Consider the following 15,782-nt stretch of genomic DNA (forward strand, 5'->3'; position numbering starts at 1 on the left):
TAAATAGAAGGTAATATTAATAAAAGCATTCTAAGAAGGCCTTGGAGAGAAACAAAGAGAGATAGACAAACACACAGAAAGACAGAGAAAGAAAGAGAGAAAGAGAGAGAGAGACTGACAGAGAGAGATAAAGAGAAACAGAGAAAGAAAGAGAGACAAGATAAGGGAGGGAGAGGCAGGAACAGCTAGGATAAAAATTAACTATTTCCTGACTGGTGTCCGTAACCTGGAATGGACACTTCTGTTCTTTTGTCCGTATGAAGTAAGATTGGAATTTGGATAATTAGATGCTTATGGTATAAAGATACTCAACGTTTAAGTATGAGTCAGAGTTCACTTCAGTGTTTATTTCAGGAAAATCTCTCCCTTTGGCACTTGAATAAAACAATTGTAAAGCCTGTACTCAGTCTCCAGCAATTTGTTAGGTAATGTAGTTAACAGAACCCATCCACTACCTTAAATATCCACTGGAAGCACCACCAGAAGAATGGGAACTTTTTTTTCATAGGATTCATAGAATCCCAACCGTGTGGAAACAGGCCCTTCAGCCCAACAAGTCCACACCGATCCTCACAGCATCCCACCCAGACACAGTGCCCAACAACCCACCTAATCTACAAATAATAAATTTCATTGCAGAAACTCACTAAGGCTCCTTCAACAGCACCTTTGAAAACCATGACATCTACTACTGAGAAGGACAAGATGCATAGAAACACCACCAGCTGCAAGATCCCCCCTCTGTCACACACCATTCGGATTTGGGACAGCATTGCTATTCCTTCACTGTCACTCCTGAGCTTCCTCCCTGCAGTGCTGTGGGTGGTTCTCTCCCACATGGATTGCAGTTGTTCAAAGCAGCAACACACCACACCACCTCAAGGACAATTAGGGCTGGAACCTTACCAACAATATCCAAATCCTAACGGCAAATATAAAAGTGAATTTTAAAAATGAAAAGAGAATAGAACAAGTGGACAAGTTCTTGATTTAAAAAGTTTACAAAGGAAAAGGTGGAAAGGTTTCTGGGAAGGAATTCTAGAGGGGAGGGCCTGTAAGACTGAAGGCAGGGTCTTCAGTAACAAGTAACGAAAGCCAGGGCCACACAACAGAACCAGAAATGGAGGAATGCAAAGATTCCCAGAGGCTTTACAGCTTCAGAGGATAAGGGAGGTCAGAAGGGGCAGGCCTTGAAGGGACTTGAATGCAAGGTTAAGAATTCTGAATTTGTGACATTGCTGAGCTGGGATCCAATCTGAGTGGGTGGTCAGAGGAATCATGGTTAAACAGGACAAGATGAGAGACAGTATACACACAGCAGCACAGTTTTGGAATTAGAAGTTAATACCCAGCCTCAATAAGTAATACATCAATTGCTCTTGGGTGTCTGAGCAGATAATTTTTTTGAATTAAACCACATTATACAATTAGAACCATGACACACACAAGTCAATACTGAAGTAAAACAGATTATCCTATTACAGCATGTAGCAGAGCATATCATTCACAAATGCATCACCACCAGGTAATTCCAGCTCCAGCTCCACTGCATTCAGCATACAGTTGACCTTCACAGAGAGTGTCGGTGATCCCAAGTCCGTTGTGCCATTGTCTCTCCTACTTAGTAGAAACATCAGAATTACTCTGTGGAGCAGGAGACCAAACAGGGAGGGGCACATCCACAAAAGGGCAGCGCTCCAAGTTAGATACTGGAGTCAACTGCTGCTCAAAGGATGAGCAATTACATTGCAGAAGGTAATTAACTGGCTGTAAAGCACTTTGGGGCATTTCAAGATCCTGACTGATTCTATATAAATACAAGTTCTTTCTTTAAGAACAAACACACTTCAGCAAATACACATGGTGAGAGAACCTTAATTCACCACCTAAAGATGTTACCCCCATCACCAATAACACATTATTCTAATGACTGCCTCCAATATCCCCACAATACATGGCAGGTCAGAATCAGTAATTGAATTGATAATAATTGAGTGTTGTTTTAGTGGGACGGTATTATTAGAAATTTCACACAACTGTCATTACACTTTACTGAAATCCTGTGGATCGAAGGGAGCTGGGAATGGTTCAGGGTGAAGACTCATTGATCAGTGCCATGCTCATGTAATACTTCCTACTGCCAAGCAACAGCATTGAAAATGGCATTGGTCAAAGGTCAGCTGGCTGCTTTAAAATGCAGAAAGGACTGTGGTATCAGATAAAGACGACAAACCATATCCACATTCACTGAGAATTTAGCACAATAGAGCAACAGAATTATCAATCAGTGATCGCCAAAGCAATAGAACGAACATCACAGCAGGAACTGGCTAGTCAAGGCACTCAATGGCAGGAAACTTCACCTCAATCTGTGACGCATCACAGGTGTCCATTTATAGTAAGTTCATTGTTTCTAACTACAATATAACCAAAGGTTGTAGCATGATTGACAAATATAGATGCACATAACCATGGTTCACCATTTCCCCTCTCAGTTTAACAAGTGGCACATGAGGGTCTACTCACAGGAACACTTCACCATGTGTTATTCCAGTTTAAGGATATTCTGTAATTGTTTTGCTCAGTGAGCAATAAGCTTTATTTACTCACCTGCAATTTGCAATTCAGAAGGGCCCACACAGCAAAGTTATTCCAGAACCCAAGCCTGATTATCTTCTCACACAATATTCACTGATACACTTTCCAGCAGATATGCACTGACTAGTGATCAGGATCAGGAAACACCTACACTTCCACCAGTCACCTCAGTTGATAGTGGTCAGTGCCTAGCGAGAAGCCAGAGATTTGCACTAATTTGGCTGGACCTTTGAGTCAACAGTGAATTCAAACTCCACTTCAAAGTGTGAGGAGTCACAAGTGGTGCTGAGCATTGTGCAATCATCGGTGAACATCCCCACTTCCGACCATATGACGGAGGGAAGGTCATTGATGAAGCAGCTGAAGGCGGTAGGGCTTAGGGCGCTACCCTGATGAACTCCTGCAAAGGTATCCTGGAGGTGAGAGGACTGACCTCCAACAACCACAACCATCTTCTTATGTGACAGGTATGACTCCAATAAGCAGAGAGTTTGCCCCCTGGTACCCCTTGATTCCAGTTTTGCTAGGGCTCGTTAATGCCACACTAGGTTGAATGCAGCGTTGATGTCAAGAGTTGTCACTCTCACCTCTGGAATTCAGTTCTTTTGTCCACATTTGGACCAAGGCTGTAATGAGATCAGGAGCTGAGTGGCCCTGGCAGAACCCAGACTGGGTGTCACTGAGCAGGTTATTTCTGAGCAGGTGCTGCTTGATATCATGGTTGATGACACATTCCGTCACTTTACTGATCGAGAGTAGTCTGTTGCGGCAGTCATTGGCCGGGCTGGATTTGTCCTGCTTTTTGTGTACAGGACATGCCTGGGCAATTTTCCACATGAGTGGGTAGATGCCAGCGATGTAACTGTGGAAGAGCTTGGATAGGGGAGCAGCAAGTTCTGGAGCACCAGTCTTCAGTAAGACTGCTGTAATGTTGTTAGGATCCATAGCCTTTTCAGTACCCAATGTCCCAAACTATTTCTTGATATCAGGTGGAGTGAGTTGAACTGGCTGAAGACTAGTATCTGTAATGTTGGGGACCACTGGAGGAGGCCAAGATGTATCATCCACTAACTATAACAAATAGTCTCATCTCTTCAGGTCTAAAACCTCAAATATTTTCTTCCATTTAATCTTTAAAATAAAGATTGGTGACCAGAACCTTTATAAATCATCCTACCAAAGCTGCAGCTTAATTCCTGATTACTACTCTGATTATCCTGATTGCAGCTTAATAGTCCTTTCAAATCTTCCACTTTTCCTGACTTTCTTTCTTCTGCAAATATTTTCAGTAGATTTCTTTAAATTGGATCATTTTCAGCTCAAATTTTCATCTCTGAGGTCTTCATTATTCTGTAGGCTTAATCAAAGTTTCTTCTCTGCACCTTTCACTGTTCTTTGCAGTTGAGCCTCTACAGTCCAAAGCCAATGGTAGTGATGCTCATTGTGAGAGATGAGAAAGCTCCTTTACACTCGACTGCCCTCCCTTTTTGGTCTTTGTGCCATCCAGTTCTTCCCATATCTTTAACTGATCTCTTAACTATATCTCCTGGAGCCTTTACTTGCTGCTTTGCAGAGCCTTTTTCACTAAAGTCTCTGTATTTTCTACTCATGGCTACCTTCTCTCGCGCTTTCTAGCCACACCCTTCCCTACCTTTTCTAACCAGCCTATGAGTGGGGTTTTGCTTTTGGAGTGCTCTGCTTGCATCATTGATGTTTCCACAGCTGCTGGAGGTTCTCACCCCAACTTTAGTTTTAAAATGGTAAACTCACTTGCTACAGTATGTTTAGTCTTACTTCTGGACCTGTTGGATTTCTTCTCTTCATAATGAAGATCTGCATCATCAACATTAACCCCTTCAGAACAATTTCCTTTTACAACAGGAAGGACAAGCCCAATAGGAACTTATACTGACAATTAACAATCACCCAATGGACTAACGTGATATCTGAGATATGAAGGTGTGGAGCTGGATGAACACAGCAGGCCAAGCAGCATCAGAGGAGCAGGAAAGCTGACGTTTCGGGTCAAGACCCTTCTTCAGACACTTTTTTCTTTTTCCTGAACAAGGGTCTCAACCCAAAATGGCAGCCTTCCTGCTCCTCTGAGGCTGCTTGGCCTGCTGTGTTCATCCAGGTCCACAGCTTGTTATCTCAGATTCTCCAGCATCGGCAGTTTCCTACTGTCTCTATAACATTATACCTGGTTGCTTTCCATTTACTGGGAGATGGGACTTGGCCATGAACATGGCTATGTTGAGGGACCAAAGGCAAAATAGTTGAAGAACAGGAATGTTAGAAGCAGAATGCCGTTTTGATGAAATCTCCAGGAATACTCTGAGCAGAGTTGGCAACTCCTCTGTCAACCATCAGTGAGCTGGTCAAAAATCGGTCTCATGAACAACATTTCTCCCTTTAACCAGCATCAACTACAAAGTAAGTCATCTCAACGGATTTTGTTGTGGGATCTTCCTGTGTTTCGCATGGTCGCCATGCTTGGCTAAACAAGTCACGGCATTTCTGAAGTCTTTCAATTGAGATATTCCATTTCTTCCCCACACCACATCTAAGAGCACACTGTGTATCCTGCATATTTGAGGTTGAAAAGCAAATACTCAGAAACGTGCTACTGTTTAAATTTTTAAACTGAGTCAGTTAATATTTCCATTAATCATTAGCCGATTGCATAAGAAACCAATGCAAATATTAGGTACCAAGGTGTTTAAACTGGCCCCTGTTTGAAAAAGGATGTGTGAGCACACATTTAGGTGTGGCACCACTGAACTTACACGTCAGCTGAGTTCCGTAGAAAGCACATGTGGAAACAGTGGTCAGTATACAATTATACAATGAATTAAAGCAAAAACCTAGTCAATGATGCATTGTGACTGGAAAACAGGACACAACAGTCAGAAAACTCCGGCCAGAGTTGCTGTTGGAAAAATAACCATAGCAACTCAAAACTGAAAAGAATTTGCAGGAAGTGTTCAACAAACACATTTGTGATAAACTTTGCAATTCAACAGAGACATTCAAAGAAGAGCAGAAACACTTTCCCGAGTGTTATACAATATTTGTCCCTCAACCAACATTAATAAACTAAAACATCCACAGTTTGTGGGCTGTTGTTCTGCATAAATTGAATGTCACGCTTATATTATAAATAGTGCCTACTCTTCAATGAAGTACTTCACTGGCTGTGAAGCTTTGGGACATCAAGAAGTGGTGAGTGGGGTGAACATAAATGTAAGTTCTTTCATTCTAAGTTGCCTGCATTTTACAGAAAAATTTTCAGTCTGTGGTTAACTAAATGATAATAGAACTCCTTGTAAACATCATTCCTGGGAAGTCCTTTTGTTTTCACAAGGGGACATTCCTCACAGGATAGAATGATGCAAGCCCAGAGAATGTGGGGAATGAGGAATTTTAATTACTGCCCACAGATTGCACACAGGATGAATGCTAGTTCAGTGCAATCCATCTCCATCTGTTGGTTTCAAAACTAGGGGGGAATTAAATGGATGCAATGTTCCTTTTAACGAGCTTCTGTCTTCTCAAAGAATCATATTACTGCTTTCAGTGAGCAGTTTTTAATGGTCACACTTGAAAGAAAGTCTAAAATAGCATTGAACTGGCTTTCACAGTATGGTCAGCCTGCTGCTGAAGTGGGAACATAGGAACAGGGGAAAGCAGTCAGTGTTTCGAGATTATTTGCTATATAATTAGATCACACTCCGTCTAAGTCACCTTTGGTTGCACAAACAGGGATATGCTGTCTAACAAAAATATTGGTAATAATATTTTTAATTGAGCAGTTTATTTTCAACACTATCTGGATGTATCATGGCTTGGTACAGCAGCTGCTCTGCCCAGCACCCTAAGAAACTCCAGACAGCCCAGACCATCACAGAAGCCAACCTTCCAACCATCGACTCTATCTACACTTCCCGTTGCCTCAGAAAGCAGCCAACATCATCAAACACTCCTCCCATCCAGTTATAATCTCTTCCAACCTCTCTACCATGCAGAAGATACAAAAGCTTAAACACACGCACCAAAAGGTTCAAGAACAGCTTCTTCCCTGCTGTTATTAGACTTCTGAATGGACCTCTCAAATTTCAAATCAATTGTTCATCTTGCTTCTTGTGTGCCTTCTTTGCAGCCATAACTTTGTATTCCTCACTCTGTTCAATCACCCTATGAGTTTTGTGTCTTTGTATGTCATGATCTGCTGCCTACACATAAAACAAAACTTTTCACTGTACTTTGGTACATGTGACAATAATAAATCAAATCAATTCAAATTCCATCTACCGAGTCACACAGCTTAAGAGACAACACGACTGGCATTGGGAGAATGTCCTTCTTGGCCAAATAGCCTGCCAAATCTGAAGTGCAGAATTTCACTGTTGTAGCCACTGTGTAGAGCTCTCTGCTACATATTCAGGGCAGTGCTAGATGTTGACTTAATGGTGTACATCTGGGTAAATGCACTTCTTCACAATCTCAAAGTATCTTAAAGATAGAACATCTGGAATGTCAACCCCACCATCTCTGAGTGAATACAACTTGATTGGTGGGGCTGTTACGAAAATAAATGATGATCCTATTCATGGAAATTACCACGACACCTCCATCTCAGATGGATATCATTGGGAATTGTCCATTCCTTCTGCTGTCTAAGACTTGGAGAATTATCAGATTTTGAGTCCCTGGGAACTAGCAGCCTTCTGCAGAGATTGGCCTGCAATGTGATGATGCAGTCTCACTCTGGTATTGAGAGTTACAGAAATGTCAAAGGGATATAACTATCTTTAAATGATGCAATTCAGGGCTGTGGAAGGTAGTGAGGAAGAGGTAAAGCAGAGAAATCCTTCAGTGAGCACTCATTCCCAACATAGGTTGCTTACCATTCAGAAATGCTCTGCACTATGCAGAGAACAGAGATTGATTTCTTCAGGTTTAGTGGAAACAGCGTCCAGGAAATTAATCTTATGGTGGAATTAAATAATATCATGCATTTTCTTCTTCAATTATCTTTTAATACTTTTGCTTATTAGTTTCAAAACGATTGCAGCTGAGAGACAAGGCTGTCTGGCTGTGAGTGACACTCGGAGGTGGGAGGGCACGCAACAAAAACTCCAGGAATATGACCAAACAGAATTGGCAACTGGTGTGCCCATGCTACTTCAGTTTCTCGACTGCTGAACCACAGGAGAAAGTCTGCACACAAAACGAGAAAATGCTGGAGAAATGCAGCAGGTCTAGCAGCATCTCCCTCTCCTGCATCCCCACCTCCTCCCTCTCACCCTCCCTGTCCCGTAACCCCATCTCCTCCCCCTCACCCTCCCTCTCCTGCACCCCCACTTCCTCCCTCTCACCCACCCTATCCTGCACCCCATCTCCTCCCCTTCACCATCCCTCTCCTGCAAGCCCATCTCCTCCCACTCACCCTCCCTCTCCTGCACCCCCATCTCCTCCCCCTCACCCTCCCTCTCCCTCTCCTGCAACCCCATCTCCTCCCTCTCACCCTCCTTCTCCTGCACCCCCATCTCCTCCCCCTCACCCACCCTCTCCTGCACCCTCACCTCCTTCCTCTCACCCTCCCTCTCCTGCACCCCCACCTCCTCCCCCTCACCCTCCTTCTCCCTCTCCTGCAACCCCATCTCCTCCCTCTCACCCTCCTTCTCCTGCACCCCCATCTCCTCCCCCTCACCCACCCTCTCCTGCACCCTCACCTCCTTACTCTCACCCTCCCTCTCCTGCACCCCCACCTCCTCCCCCTCACCCTCCCTCTCCCTCTCCTGCAACCCCATCTCCTCCCTCTCACCCTCCTTCTCCTGCACCCCCATCTCCTCCCCCTCACCCACCCTCTCCTGCGCCCTCACCTCCTTCCTCTCACCCTCCCTCTCCTGCACCCCCACCTCCTCCCCCTCACCCTCCCTCTCCCTCTCCTGCAACCCCATCTCCTCCCTCTCACCCTCCCTCTCCCGTAACCACATCTCGTCCCTCTCATCATCCCTCTCCTGCACCCCCATCTCCTCCCTTTTGTCATCCATCTTCTGAACTCCCATTTCCTCTCTCTCTCTTTCTCTCTCTGCCTCTCTCCAGATCTGACAGCAGAGTTTAGACACTGAGAAAACTGTCCGATACACAATCCCATTACACAACTGCCGAGATACAACCTGGATTAGATACAGTGCCAATCAGTACACTGCCCATTTAAAATGTCCAAATAATGTCAAATCTCCCATCAAATCAGAACTGCAGTTGAGACTTCTGATCTACTGTCGCATCTTGAGATAGGTACCTGTGCAATAATCATCTTATGCAAAATATGTTTGTATGTTGCCACTTCTGTTTTGAACAGGTAACTTTTTTTAAAGGGGCTGTGGCATTGTTTGCAGTGTTGTGTTCAAAGAGTGGTTTTCCTTCTGTCTGATGTTGGTCTTTAATGCAGATTGCTGCCTGAGATATCACTCACACTGCACCTACCTGGACAGGGAATTCACCCTTTACAGTTACAATGGCAACTAACTCAACCAGCAATAAACTGCTGCTTCCTTGAATGAAGGAAGGAGAATGGGGGATGGGGGGTTGAAATGGGGACATGGGTGAAGACCAATGCTGCTCGTCACTGGATCCTAAAACAAGCCAACAATCCAACCCCACTTTCGGTGTTCAGAAGAGTGATTGGGATCTATGATGTCAGTGTCGCAGCTGGGATGCTCTAGGCCCCAAAGTGAATATGAGATTTAATGAATGAACAAATGAATCAGGAATTAGACTTTCCATTTACCACACTGACCAGCTTGTCCAGTTTACACATTGTCAGTGACTTCAGAACTATCCACTGCATATTCCGTGTTCGATTACGTAGAGAATGAGGGAGAGAGAAAGAGGCATCTGTAAAGTAGAGAAATAGAAAAAAAAAGGTGAGAGAGACAGAGATAGAATGTGTTCAGAGGGACAGAAACATCATGGGGAAGAACAAAGGGTCAGGGAAGAGAAAGGGTCAGGGTGAAGAAAGGGGCTGGGAGAGACAAGGCCAGGGGAGAGACAGAAAGAACAGGGTCAAAGAGTTAGAGGAGCAGGTAGAGAGAGGTAGAGAGGGAGGGAAGCAAAAAGAAAGAGAGAGCATAGGTGGCAGTGGCAAGACAGACAGAGAGTCAGAAAGGGAAAGGGAGGCAAACAGAGAAACAAAGAAAGAGAGAGAGAGAGAGAGCACGTGACAGAGACAGAGATAGAGAAAGAGAGAGAAAAGAGGAAAGAGACAGAGGGAGGGATGGGATGTGGCTGAGGCAGAGAGAATAGGGGGAACAGGGGCAGAGGGGTATGGAAAGTGAACCAGAAAGATGGGAGGGTGGGAAATGGACAGGTGAGAGTGAAAGAGAGAAAGGTGGAGGCAGAGGCGAAAGCAGAAACTAAAGGGGACACAGACAGGAACAGAGACAGAGAAATTAGTGGGGAGGAGGGTAACTTCTTCACGGTAGGCTTTGCACTGGGGTTAAAATGATTTCAGAGATAGCAGGAGCTGCAGATGCTGGAGAATTGGAGATAACAAGGTGTAGAGCTGGATGAACACAGCAGGCCAAGCAGCATCAAAGGGGCAGGAAGGCTGACGTTTGGGCCTAGACCCTTCATCAGATTTTTTGATGAAACGTCAGCTTTCCTGCTCCTCTGATGCTGCTAGGCCTGCTGCGTTCATCCAGCTCTACACCTTGTTATCTCAGATTCTCCAGCATCTGCAGTTCCTGCTATCGGAGAAATTAGTTTTGGTTTCTCTGGATTGATTGATTGTCATTTTTTAAAAAGTTTTAAAGGTCAACTGACAACTGGACAAGGGGCCTTTATACATTAACAGGCGCAGTGGGTGATGAGTGATGGGGTCCTCATCTCAGCTAGATTACTGCCATTATGGAGATGTAATGCTGCAGATATTTACTTACAGTTTCTCGTTCTGTGGCACAGCTGTTAAGTTTAGAGTGTGGGATATGGTCTGAATCAAGGAGCTGCTGTGTTAGACACGCAACATCATGTCCTTGGCACTCTTCACATTGCCATCTGTACTAACTGGCTGTTCTAACAAAATAAATTTTTTTTGTTTTCTCTCAGGAGGTCAGTCAAGAGCGTGTTTCCCCTTCAAGTCCAGCAAATGGACTTCTAAACTTGTCTGAGGCCAATTACAGCCATGAGATCTGTTCCTTCCCATGCTCAATTCCCAATCATTTCATTCAGAGACTGATTCCTATCTGGAGTCAGAATCACCTCCATTCACAAAAGACCATTAGATTGTTCCAGGTTACAGTTCATTTGTCGGGATTTGATTGATGACAGAAGAGGCTCAAGGGGCTGAAAAATTCCATTTCTTAATAAAAGTAATTTAGTAACATTGATAAACACAAAGCAAACAGTAGGCATAAATGGAACATTCTCAAGTTGGCGATAGGGTTAGGAAGACCACAGGAATCAGTGTCTCAGTTATCTGTAACCAATATTAATGTTAGCAGAAGGTACAAAGCTGGATGAAAATGTCAGCTGTTAAGTGGATAGAAGGGTCTGCAAAGAAATATAGACAATTCAAATCAGTGCGCAACCAAATGGCATATGGAGTATACTGTGGAGAAATGTGAGGGCATTCATCTTGACCATTAGAAAAACAGAGTATTTCTGAAAAGATATGAAACCAGTGGATGTTGATGTCCAAAAAGATTTAGGTCTGTTGGCACAAGGAACTCAGAAAACAAACTTGTGGGTCCAGTAAAAACAGCCTTCGAGGAAAATGCTCTGCTGTACTTTATTGTAAGAAGATTGGAATACAAGAATAAGAAATCTTGCCATAACTGTACAGAGCTTTGGTGATACCACACCTGGAAAATACAGTTTTGGTCGCTGTATTTAAGGAAGGAAAGATTTACAATGGAGGTTCACTACTGTGCTACCTGGGCTGAGAGGAATGTTCTATGATGAGATATTCTCTGGAGTTTAGAAGAATGAAAGGTGATATCATTGAAGCATATAATATTCTGAAAAGGATCAACAGGATAGACATATATCCGAACAGTCTGGAACACATGGGCATTTTCCAGGCAGAAGGCATCAATCATTTAGGACTGAGATGAGGTGAAACTTCTTCATTTGAAGGGTCCAGAATTTTAAAAATCCTCTACTCAAGAGGGCTGTGGAAGCTTCATTGCTGAAAATAATTAAGGCTAGGATAGACAATGTCTTGGTTTCTCGGGATCTAAGAACCGAGTGTTCAAGGGGAACTCAAACCCAAACTCAGCCAGAATCATTCTGAATGGGGGACATGCTCAATGGGCTGAATGGCCTGCTCTTGTTCCTTCTTTTGAGTTCTTGTGATGCACTGGTCGCTCTTGATACTCAAGTCTATGAGCTTGATCTGGCTTCTTGTTCATGGAAACTAAGGACATGGACACAACAGATGTTCAGGTGAACAACTGCAGCCTGTCCCGAAACCTGTGGTCACTGGACATCACTTTGCAGTTGACAATTAGAGATTAAATCCTGGTCCAACAACTCCTGATGCTGCATAAACCTCCTACAAGCATTGTTTTTTTTAGAAAATCCGTCCCCATTTTTGGTCAGTACGGAGATGCTCAACCACAATAGCAGAAAAATAGACCACAGTTATAACCTCCTGGGGACACTGATCATAATTTCTTTCAGTGCACCATGGCACTAACAAGTAATAGGCTCAAGTCCCACTAACTAAACAGCAATACATTCTGGAGAGGACAGCTAGCCCTGCTGCTGAGGAGTAGGGCGATCTCCAGGGAAAGAAGAATGGATATGGGCCCTGAGCTCAGTCAGGTCAAATCTCAGTGAACAATCATTGAACACACTGCCGTGTAATTGCACTATCAGCGATTTCAATCAGGGGTATAAATTCATTTAGAAGGAACAGACACTACTTGCTCAGTGATTGTAAGAACTGCTGATGCTAGAGCCAGAAATAGCACAGTGTGGAGCTGGAGGAACATAGCAGGTCAGGCAGCACCAGGGGAGCAGGAAAGCTGACGTTTCGGGTAAGGAACCTTCTTCAGAAAATCAGACATTACTAGCTTCTATTTTGTGAAATAGTCAAACAGAGAAAGCCTGTGTCCACTAAGATTGGTGCAGCATCTCTTCAAAATCAAGGAGAGAATCCTAATTCAAGAAAACAAGTGTGTTTCAAGTTGGTTGCAAGATTATTAGATTAGATTACCTACAGTGTGGAAACAGGCCACACGGCCCAACAAGTCCACACCGCCCCTTGGAGCAACCCACTCAGACCCATCCCCCATAACCCACACAACTCTGAACACTACAGGCAATTTAGCATGGCCAATCCACCTAGCCTGGACATCTTTGGACTGTGGGAGGAAACCTGAGCACTGGGAGGATACCCACACAGACACAGGGAGAATGTGCAAACTCCGCACAGACAGTTACCTGAAACTGGAATTGAACCTGGGTCCCTGGCACTGAGAGGATGCAGTGCTAACCGCTGAGCCACCTTGAAAATCTGCTTTCTGACTCAATCCACTGACTTTTAGTTGTAACCAAGGTGGGTTGAGACCATGCCGCAAATCAGTTCAAATCACAGCCTCATCTCAATCCCTTATTTCAAATGTAATGCTGGCTGGCTGGAGGGCCCGAGTCGCTGGAGAAAAGGGAACTGCTGCTGGACCAGGGGTGGTTGGAGTGTTCTCACTGACCTTGCTGGATCTGACATTGCTGCCTGGTTGATTGCAGCGATCAGACACCCTGATCTGCATCTCGTTCCTTAAGGCTTCTCACACAGCCTGTACCTGCAATCCTTACCTCCTGTCCACAGGGATGATGACAGCCAATCTCCCAATCTCCCAGTTGTGGCTGGGAAACCATGGAAAATAACTGCTAATCAAGCCCTGCCATTACATTTGACCAGGCTTGAGGGAAACCTGTCCGCCTGACGTTCTCAGTCGCAACCTCCCAATCACAAGGAGGTGACTCACCATTTCCTTCTCCAGAGCAATTAGCGATGGGTAATAAATACTGGTCTATCCCGCAACGCCCACTTTGCAAGGACAAATTAAGAAAATTACCTCCAACTTCTCCTTGAACTGAAAACATCTGCAGGTTCTCATGGACCTGTCCAAACACCTTCACTTCCCATATATTGTCCCAAAGAACAATGTCCCCATTTCCATTTATTGATCTGCCCAAACGGCTTGCCCATCGCAGCATGCAAACTTATCACCGGAACCCAACCAAATCCCAAAACTGTCCCTTTGTCTTCAACACTGTTGTACCCGTGGGTGGGTGTAAGGGTATATATGGGACTGGGAGGGATACTCCAATGGTTGGTGTGGACTTGTAGAGCCAAAGGGCCTGTTTCCACACTGTGGGAATTCTATGTAAATAGTTGCTTGCCTGATTAAGGAATGTAGTGTTGTTAGAAGCTGTTTTTAAAAAAAACAGACACGAACTGAAACTATCCATTGTCAGAAACTCCCAGCTACCAAATGCTGTCCGGAAATCCTTTCTCCAGCTGCTTAGCATTAGTAACACTACTGGGAACTAACACCATCCTTTCAAAAGAGACTCTATATCCCATCAGAAACATCTGCAGCCTGTGAATCAGAAGCTAACTCGAGAACAGTAGCAGGAATATTTCTATTGAGGTAAAAACATATATTTGCCCAATCTGATCAACCTGGTATCACCATCACAAGCCATGCCACTAACTACACAGAAAGGCGAGAATTTCTCCTCGTTTTCTTCTCTTCGTCTCTTCAAAATATATACTGTGCACGCTGTATGCAAAGTGCTGAAGCCTGGGGCTAATCTCTGGTAGTGTCCCTTCCCCTGAGCCAGATAGACCGAGGATCAAGTCCTACCTGCTCAAGAGGTGTGGAATAAAATTTCAGAGCAGATTGATTAGAAAATACTTCCGTGCCTGGGGAGTTTAATTTCTAGTAGAAGCGCCGAAATCGAGGCAACAGCGATTGTCAGAAAGCAAAAGAGGTGTTGCGTTCGCTTGCAGTTTTGCAACACAGGGCAGAACGGGTCTTGGTGGGTTCAAGAAGCGTTCAAAGTCTGGGTCAGATCCAGACTGCAGCGTTGCATTGTGCCCGCACTAGGTTCCTGCTTGCTCTGCTTCTAACACAGACACACACACACACACAGACCAGTCGCTCTTTCTGTTAGTTTGTGGCTTACATAAGGTCGGGTCTGAAGTGGTGCAGGATCGCACAGAAAGCGAGCCCATCCCGCCACGAGGTCGTCATGTTGGTAATCTCCACGTTTCGATATCCTTCGCATTGCTTCTTGCACCATTGCTGCAAGGCTTTGATCGCAGCCATAGCGCCTCCAGAGAGAGAGACACACACACACACTGGCAACGGAAAGCCAGAAAACCGGGCACAAAACAACCAGGAAATCCGGGAGAAAGAGATGGGAAGGGGAAAGTAAAATCGGATGAAGGGGAGGACAGTAATGAGAGACAGAAGAGAAAGTGAAAATGAAGGGGAGAAGTGGCGTTGGGAGGTACGTACTGGGAAGGAGTACAAAAGTTTTAGAGCGTCAGTAAGAAAAATAGGAGACGAAGGAAACCAGAACTGGAACAGTCTTCGAGAAGTGGGAGGTGAAGTCTCTGTACAGTTTGAAAACAACAACAGCAGAGATGTAAAAGGGGTGAACGGGCCCGGGACAGATAAACTGGAGTCTCCGGGAGCTCAGGCAGACTGACAGCGAGTCGAGAGCCAGAGAGAAACCAGCCAGCAACGTCAGGCTGCAATGACAGGACAGGACAAAGCAGGGGCTTTCCGCTTTCAAACCACCAGCTGCCTGAAAGAAAAGCCAAAACCGCACTTTCCCATGCACCTCAGAGTAAACGACAACCACACCTGGGAATAAACCCCTCCTACACCTGGGAATAAACCCCTCCCACACCTGGGAATAAACCCCTCCTACACCTGGGAATAAACCCTTCCCAAACACACACATCTGGGAATAAACCCCTCCCACACCTGGGAATAAACCCTTCCCACACACAAACCTGGGAATAAACCCCTCCCACACCTGGGAATAAACCCCTCCCACACCTGGGAATAAACCCTTCCCAAACACACACACCTGGGAATAAACCCCTCCCACACCTGGGAATAAACCCTTCCCACACACAAACCTGGGAATAAACC

At 44.7% G+C, this 15,782-nt stretch overlaps 1 protein-coding gene across 3 annotated transcripts in view; it reads right to left on the bottom strand.

The window, feature by feature from the left end:
* The window catches only part of LOC125462539 (MICAL-like protein 2), an 88,003-nt gene extending 72,536 nt beyond the window's left edge, over positions 1-15,467 (bottom strand). For 2 of the 3 annotated variants that reach the window (XM_048552678.2, XM_048552680.2), the window contains exon 1: positions 14,803-15,467. In XM_048552678.2, the coding sequence (XP_048408635.2) occupies positions 14,803-14,945 (143 nt within the window). In that variant the 5' untranslated portion in view covers positions 14,946-15,467. Of the gene's footprint in view, positions 1-14,480; positions 14,621-14,802 lie in introns of those variants that run through there. The other variant, XM_048552679.2, reaches the window with a different exon arrangement.
* Between the last annotated feature and the right edge of the window lie 315 nt (positions 15,468-15,782).

Source organism: Stegostoma tigrinum, chromosome 23, assembly GCF_030684315.1.
Source record: "Stegostoma tigrinum isolate sSteTig4 chromosome 23, sSteTig4.hap1, whole genome shotgun sequence".
NCBI lineage: Eukaryota > Metazoa > Chordata > Chondrichthyes > Orectolobiformes > Stegostomatidae > Stegostoma > Stegostoma tigrinum.